The 20,867-nt window shown below is 34.5% G+C and overlaps 3 protein-coding genes and 1 long non-coding RNA gene across 6 annotated transcripts in view; 2 read left to right on the top strand and 2 right to left on the bottom strand.

Moving 5' to 3' along the window:
- LOC136807728 (nuclear pore complex protein Nup107-like) overlaps window positions 1-7,593 on the top strand; it is a 53,655-nt gene extending 46,062 nt beyond the window's left edge. For both annotated transcript variants that reach the window (XM_067064351.1, XM_067064343.1), the window contains exons 30-37: window positions 3,568-3,639; window positions 4,037-4,090; window positions 4,638-4,718; window positions 5,000-5,044; window positions 5,401-5,466; window positions 5,719-5,835; window positions 6,223-6,273; window positions 7,127-7,593. In XM_067064351.1, the coding sequence (XP_066920452.1) occupies window positions 3,568-3,639; window positions 4,037-4,090; window positions 4,638-4,718; window positions 5,000-5,044; window positions 5,401-5,466; window positions 5,719-5,835; window positions 6,223-6,273; window positions 7,127-7,255 (615 nt within the window). In that variant the 3' untranslated portion in view covers window positions 7,256-7,593. The remainder of the gene's footprint in view (window positions 1-3,567; window positions 3,640-4,036; window positions 4,091-4,637; window positions 4,719-4,999; window positions 5,045-5,400; window positions 5,467-5,718; window positions 5,836-6,222; window positions 6,274-7,126) is intronic.
- A 297-nt stretch (window positions 7,594-7,890) lies between these two features.
- LOC136807762 (uncharacterized) lies at window positions 7,891-9,217 on the bottom strand. The gene is made up of 3 exons (XM_067064384.1): window positions 9,115-9,217; window positions 8,686-8,862; window positions 7,891-8,348 (listed from the first exon to the last, which is right to left on the bottom strand). Exons 1-3 carry the CDS (start codon window positions 9,167-9,169, stop codon window positions 8,008-8,010), a joined length of 573 nt encoding a protein of 190 aa, XP_066920485.1. The 5' UTR covers window positions 9,170-9,217; the 3' UTR covers window positions 7,891-8,007.
- A 2,471-nt stretch (window positions 9,218-11,688) lies between these two features.
- Window positions 11,689-12,985, bottom strand: LOC136807719 (uncharacterized). Its single transcript, XM_067064332.1, has 3 exons — window positions 12,881-12,985; window positions 12,485-12,667; window positions 11,689-12,157 (listed from the first exon to the last, which is right to left on the bottom strand). The coding sequence occupies exons 1-3, from the start codon at window positions 12,933-12,935 to the stop codon at window positions 11,817-11,819; spliced, it is 579 nt and encodes a 192-aa protein (XP_066920433.1). The 5' UTR covers window positions 12,936-12,985; the 3' UTR covers window positions 11,689-11,816.
- Window positions 12,986-16,106: 3,121 nt separating this feature from the next.
- On the top strand, window positions 16,107-19,068 carry LOC136807713 (uncharacterized). 2 transcript variants are annotated; one of them, XR_010846710.1, is made up of 3 exons: window positions 16,107-16,518; window positions 17,658-17,750; window positions 18,567-19,068. It is a non-coding gene; the product is annotated as an uncharacterized lncRNA (long non-coding RNA). The 2 variants fall into 2 exon arrangements; XR_010846709.1 differs by lacking the exon at window positions 16,107-16,518 and having other exon boundaries at window positions 17,433-17,750.
- Window positions 19,069-20,867: the final 1,799 nt, after the last annotated feature.

Here is a 20,867-nt window from a genome sequence, read left to right as displayed (position 1 = left end):
TCAAGCATGTTTCAATTTTCAACAAAATTGATTTTTGAAGCCGGAACTATTTTAAAATCGCCGGAACAACCTATTTTTGCCGGAAAGACAGTATTTCTTGAATTTCTCGAGCTGTACTTTATATTTTTTTATGAAATTTTGTACACTGATGCAAAATGACAATACCTAAAATGTGACGGAGCCCGATTTTTGAAAAACATTCTTTTCCGGCCGAAAATGCCGGAAATATGCCGGAAAAACCGGTTTTTTGACATTTTCTAATTGGGCTTTTTGTTTTTCTTTGTTTTTTCACACAAAACATTATTGATAACAATGCCACCATCAAGCATGTTTCAATTGTCAATAAAACTGATTTTTGCAACCGGAACTTTCTATTTCTTTTTTCCCTACTCCCTTCCCTCTCCTCCAATCAACTATCAATGATGAAATTCAATTCAATTTCACTAGCCGCTATATTTTCTGATTGATTGTTTTTATGTTTCTCCTTATTGCTATCTAATTTTCATCATTAGGTAGGTCCATTCTGCATCTAGCTTGTTTTTCTACAAACGGCTTAGCTTCTTTGCAGGCGTTAAGCTTGTAAACTTTTTTTCAAATACTCGATCATTCGAATAACTCTTCAATTAAGTATACGAAATTTCAGTCATATGAAGTGGTTTCTTATTCACCTTAAGCTAAATAAATTCCTATCACTTATTCGAAGTTTATGTGAAAAAGAAACTTTCTGTGATAAAGCACAATCTTTTCGCAGAAAGAAATCCTTACATTTATCTACAATATTCAAGCAGATTCTACAACAGTTCATATCTCACAATATTTCTTTAAAGTTTGTGAACTTTTATACATTCGGTACGTGCAGAGGTTTTCAGGTATTCGAACTACCAGTTATTCAAAATAAACTGGCTGTATGCCCTGCGTGTCCCAATCCACTAAATCACTACCGGTTGACCCAGAAAAAAGGGTTTGAAGGGTAACTGTGTCCGAAATAATTTGAATTTTTACTAAATTCTTTTTCCGTTGTAAAGAGGAAAGGCAAACTTGAAATTTGGTGTATGACTTTTTAAATTTGGTTTAGTGGTTCTCAAGTTATAAGCTCTTGAAGAATTTAGTAAATATTCAAATTATTTCTCCAAACCCTTATACATTTTTCTGGGTCGCCTGGTATACATAAAAAAGGTCTAACGGAAGAAAGATAGCTGCCGAAGGATTATACGATTCTTATTCTATAAAAGAATGATTGAAAATCAATTGTTCTTAGTTCTGTCTTGAAAACAATTTGGCAAATACATATTTTTGTCCATGATTCATATATTATCATATATTAAAGGACAAAATAGATAACCTTGTAAAGCAATTATCGACCACAATTAAGTTAATGACTGAGAAGAATTATATTTTAGATCTTTTTAGTCATCGTGGCTAGCCATCTGGCTGGGCAATCAAGGGTGACTTTGAAAGACTTTGAAAAGTTTTGAAAGTGTTTGGGAGCCGCCAATGTAAAAAAAGCTTTTGAAGAGCATCTGAATACTAATTCTTCAAAACGAAAAAGAAAACTAAAAGTTAAAATGTATTGGAAGAAGAGTGATTTTAACCCATCCATCTCCAGACTCTCTGTTAGAAAATCGTATTTCGGTATCCCACAGTTAGTCCAGTGGTAGCAAATCTGCTTAAGGTGCGAAAAGATGGTGGTTCAACGCCATTAAGAGGAGGCTTTGTGGAGCTTTGTTATATTTTCGAAAACTTTTTATTAAATGTTGTAAACACACACGATTTAGCGTATATTAATATATAGATTCACATCCCCCTTGGAACTTCGAATGATCGGTAGTCTACTGTAAGTTCAGTTACGCATAGTTTTTGGTATACTTAGTATCGAGCAAATAATGTAGGGCTTATCTGCACTATATAACTGATTCCTCCTTTCATTAGGTCATTAGTTCGAGCTCTTGTTTCAGGTGACTCTTTTTCAAAAAGGCACACCAAAACATGATCTTGATTAAAATCTTCCGATAGCGAACACGACCATTCTCTGAAGAACGAATCATAATTCATGTTTCGAGATTTCTTGATATCAATTGGATGCAATACCTTAACCATCTCGAAGTCTGTTGTACTGTTTTGTACTTTGAGAACCCTACATAACCCTACGTACGTACACCATGCTTTTTCACGAACTTCATTAAACAATTCCTCGTAATACTTTTTGTAAAGCGGTACTTTCTCGTCCCCGTTAATTTGATGAATGAATTTACTCAATATTTGACCAACTACCGTTTGGCCAGTCATACGTCGCTTTATTGCCAGTGTTTCAAATTCTTGTCTTAGCTCTTTTTCCCTGTTCTGAATTGCAAGTGCTTTCTCATTCAGTTCAACATTCTCTGTAATAAGTTGTTTTTCCTTCGTATCCAAAGTTTTCAATTTTTCTTCAACAGTTTTCTTCTCATCTTTCAAACATTTAATCTCTTCCAAAGTCTCCTGCTTTTCCTTTACTAACTTCCCATTCTCCATCTCCAAATCTTTGACACGATTTTCAGCTTTCAACATGGCGACTTCAAGTCTCAGGTTCTCTACTTCAAAGCTCTGTTCCAAATGACCTTTTGGTAGCTGTCTAAGTTTTTCAACCTCAGCTTTCAGCTGTTTGTTTTCCATTTTCAATTTTTGGAGTTCCTTTTCCTTCTTCAAGCTCTCAAGTTCTTGTCTTAAATCATCTCTCGAACCTTCATTTTGTTCGATTCTCCTTTCAGCAGTGGATAACTCTTTGTAGTGATTCGGATTCACTGAGGCCTCGTTTTCAACATTTTCTTTTCTTCCACCATGAGCATTATGCTCTCTCTTATCTGATTCAGACATTACCTGATTATTCAGTGGCCTTTTTTATAAAACTGTTACATAATTTATTGCATCCTGAAAAAGATAAAAGACATTTTGTGTTAAACCTGGCGCCCATCTTTTACCTGAAGCCGATTTTCTCAAACAATTGCTAACTTGTATTTTAAAACTCGAAATATAAAATTAAATTAATGATTTAGCTTAAGTCAAATTATTTGGCATAATACGATCCAAAGTACAGTGGAACCCCTTCAGATACCAAACAGTTTCAAAACCATAAATTTATGCAACACAAATAACACGCATGAAATTTAACACTGGATAAGTGATGGTAAAATAAACATTGCTACTACGTCTGAAACAAACAATCAAACTGACCTCAAACTGTAGCGTAGACAAGAGGGGCGCAAAAGTTGTGTAGGATAGCAGATTTTTATGACACGCTTCCCCAAATTATCAATTAAGGTAAAATAAACAATGCTACTACGTTTCGTTTGAAAAAGACAATGAACTTCCGTATCATTTAAATCCCTTATTTAGAAGTACAATGAGGTTTCAGGGCATGAGGTTTATTAAGTTTAAACTTCCCCAAATGATCAAAGTTCCTACCTAAGATAAGCATTGGTCTAAGTTAAACAATCAAGCCCTTGTAATTTCTCTACTTTTGAATAAAAAAGGCTTTACTGGCCTCAAACTATTATTGTAGATATATAACGACTGAACTTTCTTTCTTTTCAGGCGGGCGAGAAAGCACTTCCACCTGCTGACGATAACGCCGTCCACGAATATCTCTCCATCAAAGCTTACCTGGTACGAGTTGAATGAAGTCTTTATTTTTTGCATCAAATCCTGGAAAAGAGAGGAGAGGAGATATGGCTTTATGCTACAGAAAGACTTGAATATCGTTTTCTTTCTTAACAATTTTATGAACTTGGTATAAGTAAAAAAATAATCACGAATTTGATGTTTGGCTTTCTAGTGAATGTTTTCATGTAATAAATCCTTATTTCGAAGTGAACAACTAAGGATTGGAGAGGTACATTGCAGCTTTGTTTCCGAAAGGAACTTTTTAGTTTTTAGCGAAAGTTTTGTGGTACACTGTAATCATTTGAATTAGATTTGCTATTTTCGCGTTTATCTCGATTTCAACTGCTAAGTGATATCGAAAATATATCAATGACCTGGAATTATTCTTACTTTTTCCTAGAGTGCACACGACGCGTTCAATGCTTGGTTCGATCATTACCATAACAAAGCACCGGTAGGCTGTATTTTAGAAATAGATTGTGTTTCTCGTTAATAATCTTCATGGTATTGATGTACTACTAACTGCATCAGTAAAAGCATATAGTCTTTATAAAAAACCCTGGTCTGGAAGCTTATTGTTTTAACTTTTTGTTAGCTTTTTCTTTTGTTATTATCAAAGGAAAATTGATTTACTCAGTTTTTGATCACGTTACCAAGTACTCCTCTTGGGATTGGTTTAAGATTTAATCATAACAAAATCACATGATCAAAAAGTGAGCAAACTAAACTTTAACGCAAATTCAAGTAAGAAACAAAGGAAAGAAACAATGGAAAGAAACAAAAGGCTTCCAGACCGGGTTTTTTATACGCACTATGGTAAAAGGCATATCGGAAGCCCTACTAGTCGTTTTAATTTTTGAAAAAGGTATATTGGATTAAAACACATCCTAGACAATGCAATTTTTTAAAGATTTTCTTTTAAAAAACTTTTTGATAGAAGGTAAGGGAGAAAAAAAGAGTCTGCTTTTTGAGTCCTGAACATTCTTTTTGTTTTTCTACAGGTGAAACCAAAGGACAGCGGTGTTGGCAAACGAACTTTCAAAGAGAAAATCGCATACGATGAAGCTGTGAAAGAATATACTGTAAGCATGTCAACTATCTAACTGATAATACGATTAAAAGGAGTTACAAATTGTGCGATACATGATCTAATCCGACGTTCTACTATACAAAACGCTCCATTATTCAATAATTTTGAAAGTTAACGTTAACAAGGAACTTTCATGAACCACGCTCTAGTCCATAAGCTCCCTTATTCGATGAAAATCCGATTCCCCTTGAAAATCGAATTAGAGCGATAATTGTATTTGTCAACAGCGGCTATGTTATAACAGTATTGTTTTTGCATTCACTTCACTTTTAGGTTGAATGTGAAAGGTGGCAAAAATCACTGGAAATTCACATCAATGTAAGCTAATCTTTTTTCTTTATTACCTTACGCTTGAAACCCTTCGATACTCAGTATAATTTTTTTCACCTTCCAGTCCAGTTTAAACACGGGGCTTTGCTTTTTTCGCAAAGACATCGTATGGTACTCTCTACTTGATGCTCAGAAATTAAGGATTATGGAGCAAATCCATTAAGAAAGAGTGACACCCTCCCCTAGATAGCTTTCGAAAGAGGAGCCTTCAAATCATCCCCTACAGCGAGCGCAGACTTCCTTAATTCTTTACAGGCACCAAATTTACGTTCAAAAACTTTGTATCCCTACAACATAGATTAGTCAATACCGTTCTAATTACTTTTGTTTCCATTTTTTTGTAGGCCACGTCAGAAGCGGTATATAACGTCTTCTTATTTCCTGGTGGATGGCTTGTCGACCAAAGAAAGGTATGTACTGTTCCTTCTCCACGTGGCTTTTCATTTTCAATGTAATGTGATCACAAGTTTATGTAGCATTTCTACTCATGTGAAAAGTTTTGTTGACTCTGGTTGATTTTCTAGATACTCTCAATGTGGGGGTAGTGGCCCTTATCCAATCTTCAGATTTTTTTAGAGGCAGAACTGAACATCTGACGACCTCAGTATGGTTGACTTTTATGGCCGAGAGATATACATTGTTTTACAACTATTTCTGTACAGGAAACGAATACTGACGGCGATCGTCAAGAGCAGATTTCTTTATTGCGACAGTTATGCATTCCTTATCTTACACTTCTTCTTCATAAAGTCCTATCCTCCAACAAACAACATCGACAGGTATTAAATAAATGGCCTTTAAATTAATACGTTTATAACTTAATTTACGAATCACTTGTTTATCGTTTTCACAACACGGCTGGTTGAAATTAAAGGTGGCTTAACATGAATTTTTCCCGTTCGTACTAATTACATGTCTCGTTATTATGATATGCTTAATTTGCTGTTCCCTTTTCTTTTCTGAGGTTTTCTACCTAAATTTAATGTTAGTTTTGCACCTCTTCAAGGTTAATTGTGAGTCTCATAGCCTTGTAAACCCAACGCACATCCCTTCTCACAGACCCGGTAGGATTTTATCAGCCAGTGGGGGTAAAAGAACGGACTGAAACTCAGTGTGGATTGATATTCCCATATTTTTTATGTTATCATCTCTCTCTTCCTACCTAGTGTTTCCAATTGGCTGAAATTATCCAATCGTCAAAATATCGTCTTTACGAGGTAAGCATTTCTTTATTGCCTATTCAACCCTTTTACAGGAAAATCGGTAACGAACAGAAATCGTTAATCTTCTTACTACATTGGGCTTTTCCAGAAAAAAATTGAATATGGGGGTGGAGGATATAACAATTTTCAGTGATTTACCCCCCCCCCCCCCGGATAAGAATCAGTTGACCCCCCGGACAACCCAAATTACCCCCCAGACAGAGCAAATTTTCCCCATGGACAAGACAAATTTGAAAAGTTGAAGTTGGTCCATATTTCTTTTTTGGACCTTTTTCAGTGATCAAAGTTCTTCCGTTTCACACGGATTTCCGTCTCACAGAAATTGTTGTCAAAGTTTTCCGCCTCAGTTAGAAATGGTTATTTAGCAAGAAATAGTGATTTTAATCTCTGGAATAATTCCATCAGAAAGAAATCTCGTATTAAAACTGTGTTTATGATGGCTGATGGCCTTGTATATACATAGTATGACGTTCATATATTTTTATTTTTCAACCTATTTTAGAAAGATATATATTTTCGCTGCATGATAGGTATTTTAAGAACATTCTGTGTTATTATAATTAACAAATTTTAGTGCCTTTATAGCCAATCTAGGGGGTAAAAAATCTGAACATTTTCTGGCCCTCCGCCCCAACCATAGTGGGGCCTGCGGGTGTTACTGTATAGTACCAAAATATCTCTATCGACAAATTTTCCGTCTCACAGAAAAAAGCTGCTTTGACCACTGCTTTTTGATTGAGCATAATTATTGATGAATGCGAAGCAACAGTAATGAGACTTTCCTTAGTGTGGTTTTAAACGATTTTGACTCATAATTACTCTAGGGTATAATTTCTTCTTATTTCAGCTTTTCCAAAAGGAAGAATTACGAAGATTTTTACATTTGATCAGAGAGTCAGCAATCAGTTTGTTGGATGCAGGAAGTGAACCTTTTGGTTATGAGTCACTTCATGTCTATAAAATGGATCGATCGTAATGGGAAAGATTGTATTCCATCAGGAGTCGATTGAACTTTTCGAATTTCAAATTGTTCAAATTGAAATCAAATCTTTTCAATTGAACTTTTTCTCGAGTTTTCGTGATGAACGATCAGAGCAAAGTATTCCTTGACTGGATGTTTGTGGTTCTTGGAGCTCGAATATACACTCGGAGTCCTCTCAAATGGATATGAATTATCCTAACTAACGTGAACATGTAATCATGGATTCTGAACCAAAATTCCCAGATTCATTGTTTTGTTTGTAGCCTGTAAAATTTACTTTATTTGCTAGACCATTCCTTAACTCGATACCATAAATAAGACATTGAACTTTATCAACTATTTTCTATTTTTCAAATTGAAGTTTTTAAAATCTTTTTAATAAGATAACTTGAACAGCTTCCTTAGAGTTGATCTGTTTTCTATAAACGTTTGCTTTTTCCAACGTTACTAATAACAATAAGACTTCTTAGATTTCTTAACTTTAGTTAGCTAAAGGACGGTTAGCTATAGTCTGAATCGCAGACTTTTATAGATAAACTTCCTATAAGAAACTCTTTTCGCTAAAAGATGAGTAGAAGCTTAGGTTAGTTTTTTGATGACAACACGTTGACGTAATTGATAGAAACATATTGTTGGCTTTAAACATTTTATTTATCCCACAATAGTAAAAAAAAAATGCATGCAAATATTTAAATATTTAACAAGAAAAATCGGTCTAGATCAAAGGGTCTTTGTTCGTCTTTTGTTCAACCGTACAAGTTATGGTTGATGTATGATACTCCTTTGAATTTTCGGATAAACTTCTTTCGGACGACTTTACGGCCGGTGCATTCTTTTTGTCTTGCTCCATCTTTACATCCATATCTGGTACATGTTCGGATGACAAAAGGTCTACAGACGTTGCATTCAAAATCGTATTGCACTCTGCAATATTTTTCCAACTTGGTTCGGGCACATCTACCATACATATGTCGTACGCATGTTCTTTTCTTCCAGCAGCTTTTCACAACAGGATTGATTAATCTGCAGTGTTCTCTTCGTGGCCCTCCGACGTATTTCTTGTGCGTTCTTGGACTGTAACTGGGATCTGAAAAATAATTTGGAATGTTGGGATATTATGCGACTTTAAAGTGGTTTTATTTTAGCCTGGAATTACAAATCTTAATTTTTGTTGTGATTAGAGTTCAGGATAAGCCTCTATTCAATCTAATTTCTTTCGATTTCCAAAGATTTTCAAGAGAATTAATTTTCGCAAAAACAGGGAAACGCGACCATTGTTTTGTTATTTTAGTATTCATTGTAAAGGGCTACTTCTCAAAGGAAAAGGGGAAATGGAAAACTGGAACTCTGGTAGATGGGTTGTATAAACTAAGCTGTAGGTTTGACAAAAAAAGCACGTTGACAAGAGGAAGATGAGTAAATACCATTTTGTTCATTCTCGTCATTTTCTTCGCCTTGGCTTTCTTCATCCTGAACATCTTCATTTTCATCTTTTGAAGGCTCATCATCTGAAGGCTCGTCTTCCGAAGGCTCATCATCTGAAGGTTCATCTTCAACAAAATCTTCACTTTCGTTTTCAACAAAATCTTCGCTTTCTTCACCTTTGTGCAGAGAGATAAATATATGTTATCAAATTTCAACAGCATAAAAAAATCTATAATTTTGCGTACATTAAAGCTTTGTATTTTCGTGTCTTTTGTAATCTCCAGTCATTCCAAACCACTTTTACGATTCGATCCAACTGATGGACGTGATATCAAGTGTTCGCTTTCAGAATCATAAAAAAGCAAAAGGGACTTGGTTCGAGTATAGACTTTTGGTGATTTTGCATGCATTTAATGATGAATACTTACAGTAAACTGTGGCAGCCAAGAAAGATAGAAGTAATAGAACTTTCAAAATCTTCATTCTGATGTTGCTTTGTTTTCTTCTGGTCAAATGATGAATTTGAAAGATTTTGCCAACTATTTATACCTTTTAACACGAGGAAGTTTACGTCTATTGTATCTGAAAATCTTCATGAAATTGCGCTCGGGGACTTGATATTTTATTATTACTATTTGTTGATAGTTTTTGACAAGGAAGAACATTATCTTCTTCCTTCTTCAAATGTTTTTTTCTTCTCCTGGCCTTTTGAGACACATTCTTTATATAAAGCAACCCCGATTCGGGCTCAGGGCTGGAGTTGCAGCTCAATTTCTATTTCTGTAAAATCTGCTATAACCACCAACCCTTAATATTTATACCATATTATATTTAATAATCTAAATGATTAAACACTTTTGAAAAGTGAAAATGAAACAAATGAAAAATTTTTTACTGTTTTTTAGAATATTTGAACCTTGCCGATTTCAAATTTGTATTCAGATTTTTCTTATTTTTCTTAGATAAAAAGTTATAGCACTGTGATGTTCAAGAACATCCGCCGGCAGATTTTTTTTAAATATCTGTCCTTTTTTTCCAGGAGAGTAAATTTTATGGATAAGTCTAGGAGAGACTTTCCTCAAAACAACCAGGTAAAATCCAGGGGTCACCTTAAAGACATCTGTTCTTAAAATCCAGGAGCACATTTTAAGGAAAAAACATTTCCAATTTTCCAGCGGACAATCTGTTCAGAAAATCCAGGAGCTAAATTATGAAAAATTATGAAAAACACTACCAGATAACAGATTTTTTTTTCCAGGAAGCTTCATAATTTTCTCAAAAGGTCTCATTTTCTAGAAGTATTTTAGCTTTCTTAGATAATAGCTGTTATATTTTTCCAGGAGCATAAAATTTCTAGAGAACAGATATTCATTTTCCAGGAGTCCCATTTTTCCCAGAACAGATGATAAAATCCAGGAGAGCCCAGGATACAGAAGAGATAGTTTTTTACAGGAGAAAGGGACCTCAAGAACAGATATTTCATACTTCTTAGTCGGTGGCTGCTCTTGGATGTTGGCTGTTATAGGTCATTTTTGGTCATTTTTGGCCGTTTTTGACCTTCTTTAAAGCCCTGTATATGAACACAGATTTGAAATCAGCAAGGTTCAAATATTCTAACAAATTTCACAACAGTAGAAATAATCTTCATTTGTTACATATTCTTTTTTCTTCTTCATTTTTCGACTTTTCAAAAATCTTTTATCCTTTAGATTATTTCCCTTGGAAATATCTTTCCAACGGTGTATACAATACAGGGTGTCCCTAATTAAAGTATCGAGTTTGAGCACGCGATTGAGTAGAAAAGTTTGTGTGTGTTATCGCTAAAATATAAGAACGTTCTCCATCACACAGGCTTATTACAAAAGGTAGTTACAACGTATAAATTAGTCGTAATGACAAAGAAAAAAGAGGGAGAGCTTAAAATACAATTTTGTGAACACGCACATAAAACTTTCTACTCATAGTTGTGTTACGACTCGATACTTTAATTAGGGACACCCTGTAGTGTAGTATAACTTTTTATCATTAGCATAAATGGGTGCTGAGAAAATTTCAGAAAACTTAACTGTCCACACACTTTTGAGACAGACTTTAATAATTCAGAGAAGATTTTTTCTGGGTGCTCTGAAACTTCGTGACTTTTTGTTATGTCTTATTGGCATGCATACGTAGTTCTCGTTCACCGTTGGGACGATAATTTTAATAGCTTTTGACTTAAAATTAAAACTTTTGAAACGTAAGTACCCAAAACAAGTTCAAACGGGTGGAATTTAGATTTTAGTTTTATCCCCCGGACAGAGCAAATTTCCCCCCTGGACAATGCAAATTTGAAAAGTTGAAGTTGGTCCATATTTCTTTTTTGGACCTTCGTGATTGAGCATAATTATTGATGAATGCAAAGCAACAGTAATGAGACTTTCCTTAGTGTGGTTTTAAACGATTTTGACTCATAATTACTTTAGGGTATATTTTCTTCTTATTTCAGCTTTTCCAAAAGTAAGAATTACGAAGATTTTTACATTTGATCAGAGAGTCGGCAATAAGTTTGTTGGATGCAGGAAGTGAACCTTTTTATTGAACTTTTTCTCGAGTTTTCGCGATGAACGATCAGAGCGAAGTATTCTTTGGCTGTACGTTTGTGGTTCTTGGAGCTCGAAAATACACTCGGAGTCCTCTAAAATGGATGTGAACTATCCTAACTAACGTGAACATGTAATCATGGATTCTGAACCAAAATTCCCAGATTCATTGTTTTTTTTGTAGCCTGTAAAATTTACTTTATTTGCTAGACAATTCCTTAACTCGAAACCATAAATAAGACACTTTATCAACTGTTTTCTATTTTTCAAATTGAAGTTTTTTAAATCTTTATAATAAGATAACTTGAACAGCTTCCTTAGAGTTGACCTGTTTTCTATAAACGTTTGCTTTTTCCAACGGTAATAATAATATTTTCGCTAGAGGATGAGCAAAAGCTTAGGTTTTTGATGACAACACGATAATTTAATTGATAGAAACATATTATTAGCTTTCAACATTTTATTTATCCCACAATAGTAAAAAAAAAATGCATGCAAATATTTTACAAGAAAAATCGGTCTAGATCAAAGGGTCTTTGTTCGTCTTTTGTTCAACCGTACAAGTTATGGTTGATGTATGATACTCCTTTGAATTTTCGGATAAACTTCTTTCGGACAACTTTACGGCCGGTGCATTCTTTTTGTCTTGCTCCATCTTTACATCCATATCTGGTACATGTTCGGATGACAAAAGGTCTACAGACGTTGCATTCAAAATCGTATTGCACTCTGCAATATTTTTCCAACTTGGTTCGGGCACATCTACCATACATATGTCGTACGCATGTTCTTTTCTTCCAGCAGCTTTTCACAACAGGATTGATTAATCTGCAGTGTTCTCTTCGTGGCCCTCCGACGTATTTCTTGTGCGTTCTTGGACTGTAACTGGGATCTGAAAAATAATTTGGAATGTTGGGATATTATGCGACTTTAAAGTGGTTTTATTTTAGCCTGGAATTACAAATCTTGATTTTTGTTGTGATTAGAGTTCAGGATAAGCCTCTATTCAATCTAATTTCTTTCAATTTCCAAAGATTTTCAACAGAATTAATTTTCGCAAAAACAGGGAAACGCGAGCATTGTTTTGTTATTTTAGTATTCATTGTAAAGGGCTACTTCTCAAAGGGAAATGGAAAACTGGAACTCTGGAAAATTGGTTGTATAAATTAATCTGTAGGTTTGACAAAAAAAGCACGTTGACAGCAAGATGAGTAAATACCATTTTGTTCATCCTCGTCATTTTCTTCGCTTTGGTTTTCTTCATCCTGGACATCTTCATTTTCATCTTTTGAAGGCTCGTCATCTAAAGGCTCGTCTTCCGAAGGCTCGTCATCTGAAGGTTCTTCTTCAACAAAATCTTCACTTTCACTTTCGTTTTCAACAAAATCTTCGCTTTCTTCACCTGTGTGCAGAGAGAAAATTATTTGTTATGAAATTTCAACAGCAAAAGAATCTATAATTTTACGTACATTAAAGCTTTGTATCTTCGTGTCTTTTGGTGATCTCCAGTCATTCCCAGAGCTATACAAACGTGTTCGCTTTCAAAATCATAAAAAAGCAAACAAGGGACTGGTTTCGAGTTTAGACTTATGGTGATTTAATGACGAATACTTACAGTAAACTGTGGCAGACAAGAAAGATAGAAGTAATAGAACTTTCAAAATCTTCATTCTGATGTTGCTTTGTTTTCTTCTTGTCAAATGATGAATTTGAAAGATTTTGCCAACTATTTATACCTTTTAACACGAGGAAGTTTACGTCTATTGCATCTGAAAATCTTCATGAAATTGCGCTCGGGGACTTGATATTTTATTATTATTATTTATTGATGTTTTTGACAAGGAAGGGCATATCTTCTTCCTCCTCAAATGTTTTTTCTTCTCCTGGCCTTTAGAGACACATTCTTTATATAAAGCAACCCCGATTCCGGCTCAGGGCTGGACTTGTAGCTCAATTTCTATTTCTGTAAAATCTGCTATAACCACCGACCCTTAATATTTATACCATATTATATTTAATAATCTAAATGATAAAACATTTTTTGAAAAGTGAAAATGAAACAAATGAAGATTTTTTTACTGTTTTTTAGAATATTTGAACCTTGCCTTTAGATAAAAAGTTACAGCACTGTGATGTTGGCCGTTTTTGGTCATTTTTGGTCATTTTTGGCCGTTTTTGACCTTCTTTAAAGCCCTGTATATGAACACAAATTTGAAATCAGCAAGGTTCAAATATTTTAACAAATTTCATGATTTTTAAAACAGCAGAAATAATATTCATTTGTTACATCTTCTTTTTTCTTCTTCATTTTTCGACTTTTCAAAAATATTTTATCCTTTAGATTATTTCCCTTGGAAATATTTTTCCAACGGTGTATAGTATAATATAACTTTTTAACATTAGCATAAATGGGTGCTGAGTAAACTTAACTGTCCACACACTTTTGAGACAGACTTTAATAATTCAGAGCAGATTTTTTCTGGGTGCTCTGAAACTTTGTGACTTTTTGTTATGTCTTATTAGCAACATGGCACGCATATGTAGTTCTCGTTCACCGTTGGGATGATAATTTTAATAGCTTTTGACTTAAAATTTAAACTTTGGAAACGTAAGTAGCCAAAACAATTTCAAACGGGTGGAATTTAGATTTTAGTAGCAATAATTTTCAATTTCTTTCGAAAATGACATCATAATTTTTTAGAATATGCTTAACTTATGTCCAGCATAGATTTTAATGCTACACTCATATTAAACCAGTATTGGCTTTCAGAAAACCAAAACCAATTTCTACAAAAGCGATTTTCATTTTGCTCTTCGGGTATGTATGTAGACCACCAGTATTTTCAACTACTGAACACGTATCAAATAATAATAAGACAAGGAAGGATTTGCAGATAATACCTTAACGTTTTTGTTGTCTTCAAAGCAATTATTATTGTTAACATTGAATAATTAATACCACAAAATTGCGAATTGCACGCTACAAAATTTATTTTCATACCGTTTAGATACCATTCATTCTTTTTAAATTTTTACCGGAGGAACTTTCTCTTTGACAAACAAAACAGTATTTTCCTTTTTCAAAATATATTAAAATTACTGGGTCTCCATGCTCTACACTGGGTATCCAGACTATAATTTTATCCAGGTAATTTTAGAAAAGATAACTCATACAAAGCTCTAGAAAGAATTCTTTAAAGTCCTGTACCTGGAGAGTGATATACCCACTTTGAGCTCGACTTAGAGCAGCAATAAAAAAATTCTTAATATATAATAAACAATCTTACAAGCTCTAAAACTATTCGGGGGTGCAGGTTGTGCGGACCGGACCCCCAAAAAGCGACTATTAGAGTAGGCTTCTCTGCTCATCCTCTAGCGAAAAAAGTTTGGAGGTTTGCGATTCAGACTACCATTAGAGAGTAGACTTTTGCGAAAAAAGTCACCCGTAGAGAGACGGCTTTCAAATAATTTCCTAACCTTTATAGTAGGAGTGGGCTATACAGGGGGGGTTTCAGGGGGTACCCGATTCCGCAATTCCGTCAATTTTTTACCCAATTTCCGTCAAACCGTCTTAAATTGAACCAAATTTCCGTCACCGAAAATTCCTTTGAAATTCAATATTTTTGTCGAAAATTCCGAAATTCCGCAAATTTTTTTGCTAAATTCCGTTTTTCCGCAATTTGTTTTGCTAAATTCCGTTTTTCCGCACTAAAATTGTCTAATTTTCCGTCTCCGTCAGAGGACCCAATTTCCGTAATTCCGTCTTAATTTTCGCCAAATTCCGCCACTCCGTCCGAAAAAAGGGCCGATTCCGCTCCTCCGCCAACCATGAAACCCCCCCCCCCTATACAGGGTGATTTTTCAAAAAATGTCAAACTAAATTATTTTTGAACAAAAATGAAGAAAAAAAATGTGGGAAGCCTTTTTGTGGAATAAGGTTTGTGCCCTCAAATCAATCTTTTTCCATCTACCCAACTACCCAAATTATGTTGGAAATGAGACACACAGTGATTGAATCCCGCTCAAATTTGGCACATTCACTCCTCAGGATCAGAAATAAAGTATATCAAAACATTTATTCGAGAAATATAATTTTGGACATTTTGGGCGTAGCCCAAAGGCTTTACACAGGCAAAAAAGATGAAGGCTTGACTATAAAGGTGAGAAAACATTCTTTCCTGCTTAAATTTGGCACATACATTACCTCTTCAGTCTGTCAGTGTAAATTGTGAAATCTTAAAAATTTTATTTTTCCTACCTAGAGGGAGTGACTTCTCGTCCTAAATATATGAAAACTTGACAACCTTTTATTTCTATGATCTTGAACAACAGAAAATCCATCATAATTTATGTTTGTGAATTGTAAGCACTTTTTTTATATCTGAAATAATGTAAATTCTCGTAGAACTGCCGACAATTTGCTCTATGTGATAAAAACACTTTCCTTAATTTAGCACTACCTCAGTGAATGAAGTTCAGAAGACGTAAAAAGGGATCTGAAAGCGGAAAATTGAAACTTTTACATGAATTTCGACTCTGAAAGGCTTCAAAACTGTTCTTGGATCAAGAATACCAATTTCTAGAGGGAATTTCAATTGAATTACACGATTTATGAATGAGCCCTAGCCCGTCTATATCTCCCCTTTTTTTACGGACATCGAAACAATTATTTACGTAATCGTCAGCCGTGCAAAATTACTCGAATCTGATTGGTTTAGAGGAGTGCAATTAATCGTTAATTGCACTATTACCACTTTTTGCACTCTTCGGCGGGGGGACACTTTTGTCCCCTTATTCTTTTCTCTCCCAAGTCCTGTGTCAGAGACTTTTTTTGGCCCAGCAGCGCAGCGTAGTGGGCCTTTCATCTGCACAGTGCCCGTACGTTTGTTAGTTACGCAAAGCAATTAGGCGGTGTTCCGCGAGAGTACATATATTTTCCAGGCTAAACTCAGCGCTATAATGTAAAGGGATCGACAGGGATCGTCATAGTCAATGTTGTCTGTCGGCTAGCATACAATTATCTATCCTCTAACAAAGCCGAGCAAAGCCATATGTTGATATATGGCTGAAGACCGTATCTTGTTATTGTCTGTATTTCGTATAGTCTACCACCTACATAGACTATCTTCAACTCAACGTGGAGTGTTCAACGTGAGCTCTCTTTCTCTCAAAGACTGAGAAGTAAAGAGTTCAAGAAGTAAAGAGGATAAATCAAGATTTCACTGTCACTGACTGCTGCTGCCATTCATAAAGGTAAATCTCTATTGTGTGCTCCAGTAGTATCATAAGAATATTGGCCTTTTGCAACAAGACACTCTGGCTCTGGGAAATACAAAAAATCTGCAAGGTTAATTCTCAAATCCAAAGGGCTAGGTAGGGTAAGAATCAGGCAATTCCACTTATACAAAAAGTGCAGCGCAGGTCACTATTGGGTCGTTTGGCGTCTGCTTTTATTTTGAAAACAGCTATTCTATCGATTACGTTGGTCGGTCGGTCGATACTCGAAACCAGACGATCTCAATGAAACGGAACCGATGATCAAGCCAATCGAACCAGATCGAATGCAATCGAACGATTAGAATTGATTGGCCTTTTGCAACAAGACATTCTCAAATTAAGGGCTAGGTAGGAGGGGTAAGAATCAGGCAATTCCACTTACAAAAAATGCAGTGCAGGTCACTATCGGGTTGTTTGGCGTATGCTTTGATTTTGAAAACAACTATTCTATCTATTACTTCCGTCTGCCAATAATAGGGTCGGTCGGTCGATACTCGAAACCAGACGATCTCAATCGAACAGAACCGATGATTGAGCCAGATCGAACGTAAGCGAACGATTAAAATTTGATTGTTGAACGCAATCGAATCTCAATCGAATATATGTTCGATTGAGATTTGATTGGGTTCGATTGGGTTCGATTGTATTCGATTCAATGACTCGAACAAAAATCTCAATCAAATCAAATATTACCTAGAATTCGGTCGTTGGATTGAGATTCGATTGCGTTCGACAATCGAATTTCAATTCCGTTTGATTGAGATCGTCTGATCGAAATGGAGAAAAAAATTTTACTTGAGGTAGCAAAAACTTGAAATTCACCAATTTCAGTTCTAACCAAAATTGATTCTTGCCGTCAATCATTAAAAAAAGGTAATAGAAAAGGAAGATTTGCCTGGCCATCCGCCAAAATAAGTTCTTGTCAAAATTTAAAATATATTCATTCACCAAAATTCGTTCTCACGAAGATAAAAATTTTTGCTGACTTTAGTTGTTTGCCAAATTAAGTTCTTGCCAAAAAATAAAAATGTTCCCTTAAAGGTATTACTCCAGGCCATGCCTAATGATTGTACTTTTTGTTAATAAGAATCATATTTGTTTTTCTTTTTGAACAGTTTTGGACCATCATCTATATACATCAAGACTGTTATCGTACATCATATCCAGACTGATTGGTTCCCACTGATTGATTGATACCCAATCTTAAGGTGAGTTTGAATTTGATTTTCTTCAGGATTTATCATTAAAAGGCTTAAGAACCTAATGACCTAAGTGAAAATCAAGTTGTGTATTACCATTTACTACAAAATCTTTGTGAGGTTGGGGGAAGCGTGGTAAAGAGAAGCCCATTGTTGGTTATAGTCTAGAGAAGGATTTCTTTTTTTGATTCGTAATTTTTTTTTGTCCTTTTTGTTTGAAACTTTTAAAGGGATAACCAGATAAAATATGAAAATTGGCTAAAAGATTCTTTCCACGGTCCTTAGTAAGCCCTCCAAATATTTTTGAGAAATAACCTTCCAGATTCATAATATGACAATTAGAAATCTCAGTTTTTCGTACCTCACACGTACCTCACGTTGAAATTCTATTGTTTTCCAGCAGAAATTAAAAATTAAAAAACCTAAATATTTCAACTTTGAAAAACAAGTAGCCTGTAAAATTTGGAGGTTTTGCTAAGGACTATGGAAGGAATCTTTGGGCTGAATTTTATTTTTTATCTGGTTATCCCTTTAAGGTAGCTACCCTGGAAATGAGATTTTCACTTGTATTTGTAAAACATCATGATCAGATTTCATCTTGGGTTCTTTGTGTTGTGCGAAAAAATTGTGACCTACAAATGCTTGCACGCCTCAATTTTCAACAAAAAGCAAGTGTCTTCCTAACGGGTGGACATAATTATGAAAGTCTTCCAGAACTTGGAACAAGCTTACGCTGCACTTGAGCTTTACGATTTATGAACATGGTAGTATACTCCAGTTGAACGCGACTGTTTGCGTAATTTCGTTTTTGTTTTTATTTTTCAGGGTTCATCATTCAGTGTATAGCTACTCTGGTCAATCTGGATTTATATTAGATAGGCTTGGTTATACAAAGCTAACTTGGATTTACACAGTTAACTCAGATTTAAAGGATTCCCCTCGATTCACTTGGCTCACCAGAATACACTTGGAATACTTTGTTTTACTCAGTTTATTTGGTTTTACACGGCTCAATTGATACTACTCGGCTCACTTGATATTACTCGGCTCACTTGATATTACTCGGCTCACTTGATATTACTCGGCTAACTTGATATTACTCAGCTAACTTGACACTACTCAGCTAACTTGATATTACTCGGCTAACTTGATAGTACTCGCTCACTTGATTCAATTAACTTGTGTTTCATTTGGGTAACTCATATTTTCGAGGCTAACCCGGAATTTATGATTTTTTTTTGACATTTCATTGGTTACCACTTACTTGCTCAGCTTTTTTAAAAAACAATAGGCTATTAAAATAAATATACATTATATTTGAAACTGACGTATTTATCATTTTTTTAAATTCCCCTTTTCAAAACATGATATCAATCGAAGCATCCCGTAGTTCAATCGGCAACTTTAACGGGACAAGGCAATATGATCTCCGCTCAATTTATCGTCATTTAGTAGTCAACTCTTCTATTTCAAGCAAAACTTCAAAACTTTCTTTGTCTGTGGTCATGGTAGAACTCTCCATATCAGACAACTTGTGAAATAGTGACGGGAGATTTTTTACTATCTTTACAAAGTGACAATCAATTTTGCAAACGAAGGGTACAATTTTCCCTTCAAAAAAAGGTGGGGGGGGGGGTGTGAAATAGTGAAGGGAGATTTTTTTAGTACCATTAAAAAGTGACAATGTCTAGATATATTACATGTTAAAAACTGCTATTGATATTTACATATTCAGGAACTCTTGCTCGTCCAGTTGTTTGATCATCGATCCCTACAATGTGAAAAAAAAAACAGTAGACTCCCGGTTATTCGAAGCTCCAAGGGGGATAAGAATTTACTTAGAATAACTGAAAAATTCGTTTTAAGATTAATCAATCAATTCGTTTTAATCAATCTACTGTAAGTCATAAGATAAAACAAAAGCGGAAATTATAGAAAATCAATTTTGCGGATTATTTTTCAAATTGAGGGCTCTGACCATAGTCCAAAAATTAATTTTGGTATTTGAACATAAAAGTTATATTTCAGGTACCTTAACACTTTTAACAAAGAATTGCCTTTATAAATTGCTTTTTAATCGAATCCCTTAAGAGTAATTTAGAATTTAATTGCAAAAATGACGTTATGAACTTTAAAAAGATGATAATAATATGTTGCATCACCCTCTTTTACAAAAAGTGCTTAGTTTTAATGGGTAATTATCTTTTTTGTTTCAAAATTTCTTTACACTGTCCGCAAAGAATTGAACTATTTTAAATTTTGCGGAAAATTTTTCTAAAAAGATGTGTCAAAAGTTATTACTGTTTTTTTAAGCAAAATCCGGATGAAAAATTGATGAAAAACCACTATTTTGAAGATTTCGAGACAAAGAAGCATTTACAAAAATTTTCCGCAAAAATTTTTATTGTTTGGTAAAAGATACACCATCTACTGCGAAAATGTTTTCAAAATGTTTTTTCTTCGCCGAAACTAAGCTCTTCAAAGTTGAAATACTCTTCCTCGCAAAAGTCTTCATTTTCTTCTTCATCAAATTTTTTCAATGCAATTTTTGAATTTTCAGATTCAAGAATAGTTTGTCTAACAGAAAATGTATAACATGCCATAGTTTTGTTGGTTACATCAGTCAGAAAACACATTTTAAACACGACAATTATGAAAAATTCACTATGGTCAGAGCCCTTAATCATGTAGCAAGTATCCTTGTATTTTGTCTCTATTACAGATTTTTTTAGCTGGGCCTTCACGCCCTTGGGCGCCTTGTTTACTATATAATAAAAAAAAAAGACATTTTTTTTCTTCAATATAAAAAAGAACAAAGAAATTTTACGTTACAATAGCTTCTTTTAATTGAAAACAAAGAATTCGAATGTCAAAAATTTTCCCTTTTTCTGAAAAAACTATGATTTACTAATGATTATTTACTGACGATTACCTCGGAATCGTATGGTTTGGAGTGCAATTAACGATTAATCACTCGTAACAAAGGAGAAAATACCGTAATTTGCACTCGTCCTTCGGACTCGTGCAAATTACTATTTTCTCCTTTGTTACTCGTGATTAATCGTTAATTGCACTCCAAACCATACGATTACTAGTACTAATCGTCAGCCGTGCAAAATTACTCGA

Source organism: Clytia hemisphaerica, unplaced genomic scaffold (genome assembly GCF_902728285.1).
Source record: "Clytia hemisphaerica strain Z4C2 unplaced genomic scaffold, Clytia hemisphaerica genome assembly, whole genome shotgun sequence".
Lineage (NCBI taxonomy): Eukaryota > Metazoa > Cnidaria > Hydrozoa > Leptothecata > Clytiidae > Clytia > Clytia hemisphaerica.
This window is presented reverse-complemented; position numbering and strand designations above follow the sequence as displayed.

What these genes read in the sequence shown, in the direction of transcription:
- LOC136807762 (XM_067064384.1), bottom strand. Translation starts at nt 9,169, where the DNA reads ATGAAGATTTTGAAAGTTCTATTACTTCTATCTTTCTTGGCTGCCACA. An exon ending in CTTGGCTGCCACAGTTTACT is followed by an intron (nt 8,863 to 9,114) that starts GTAAGTATTCAT and finishes CTCTGCACAAAG; the next exon opens with GTGAAGAAAGCGAAGATTTT. An exon ending in TGACGAGAATGAACAAAATG is followed by an intron (nt 8,349 to 8,685) that starts GTATTTACTCAT and finishes ATTATTTTTCAG; the next exon opens with ATCCCAGTTACAGTCCAAGA.
- LOC136807719 (XM_067064332.1), bottom strand. Translation starts at nt 12,935, where the DNA reads ATGAAGATTTTGAAAGTTCTATTACTTCTATCTTTCTTGTCTGCCACA. An exon ending in CTTGTCTGCCACAGTTTACT is followed by an intron (nt 12,668 to 12,880) that starts GTAAGTATTCGT and finishes CTCTGCACACAG; the next exon opens with GTGAAGAAAGCGAAGATTTT. An exon ending in TGACGAGGATGAACAAAATG is followed by an intron (nt 12,158 to 12,484) that starts GTATTTACTCAT and finishes ATTATTTTTCAG; the next exon opens with ATCCCAGTTACAGTCCAAGA.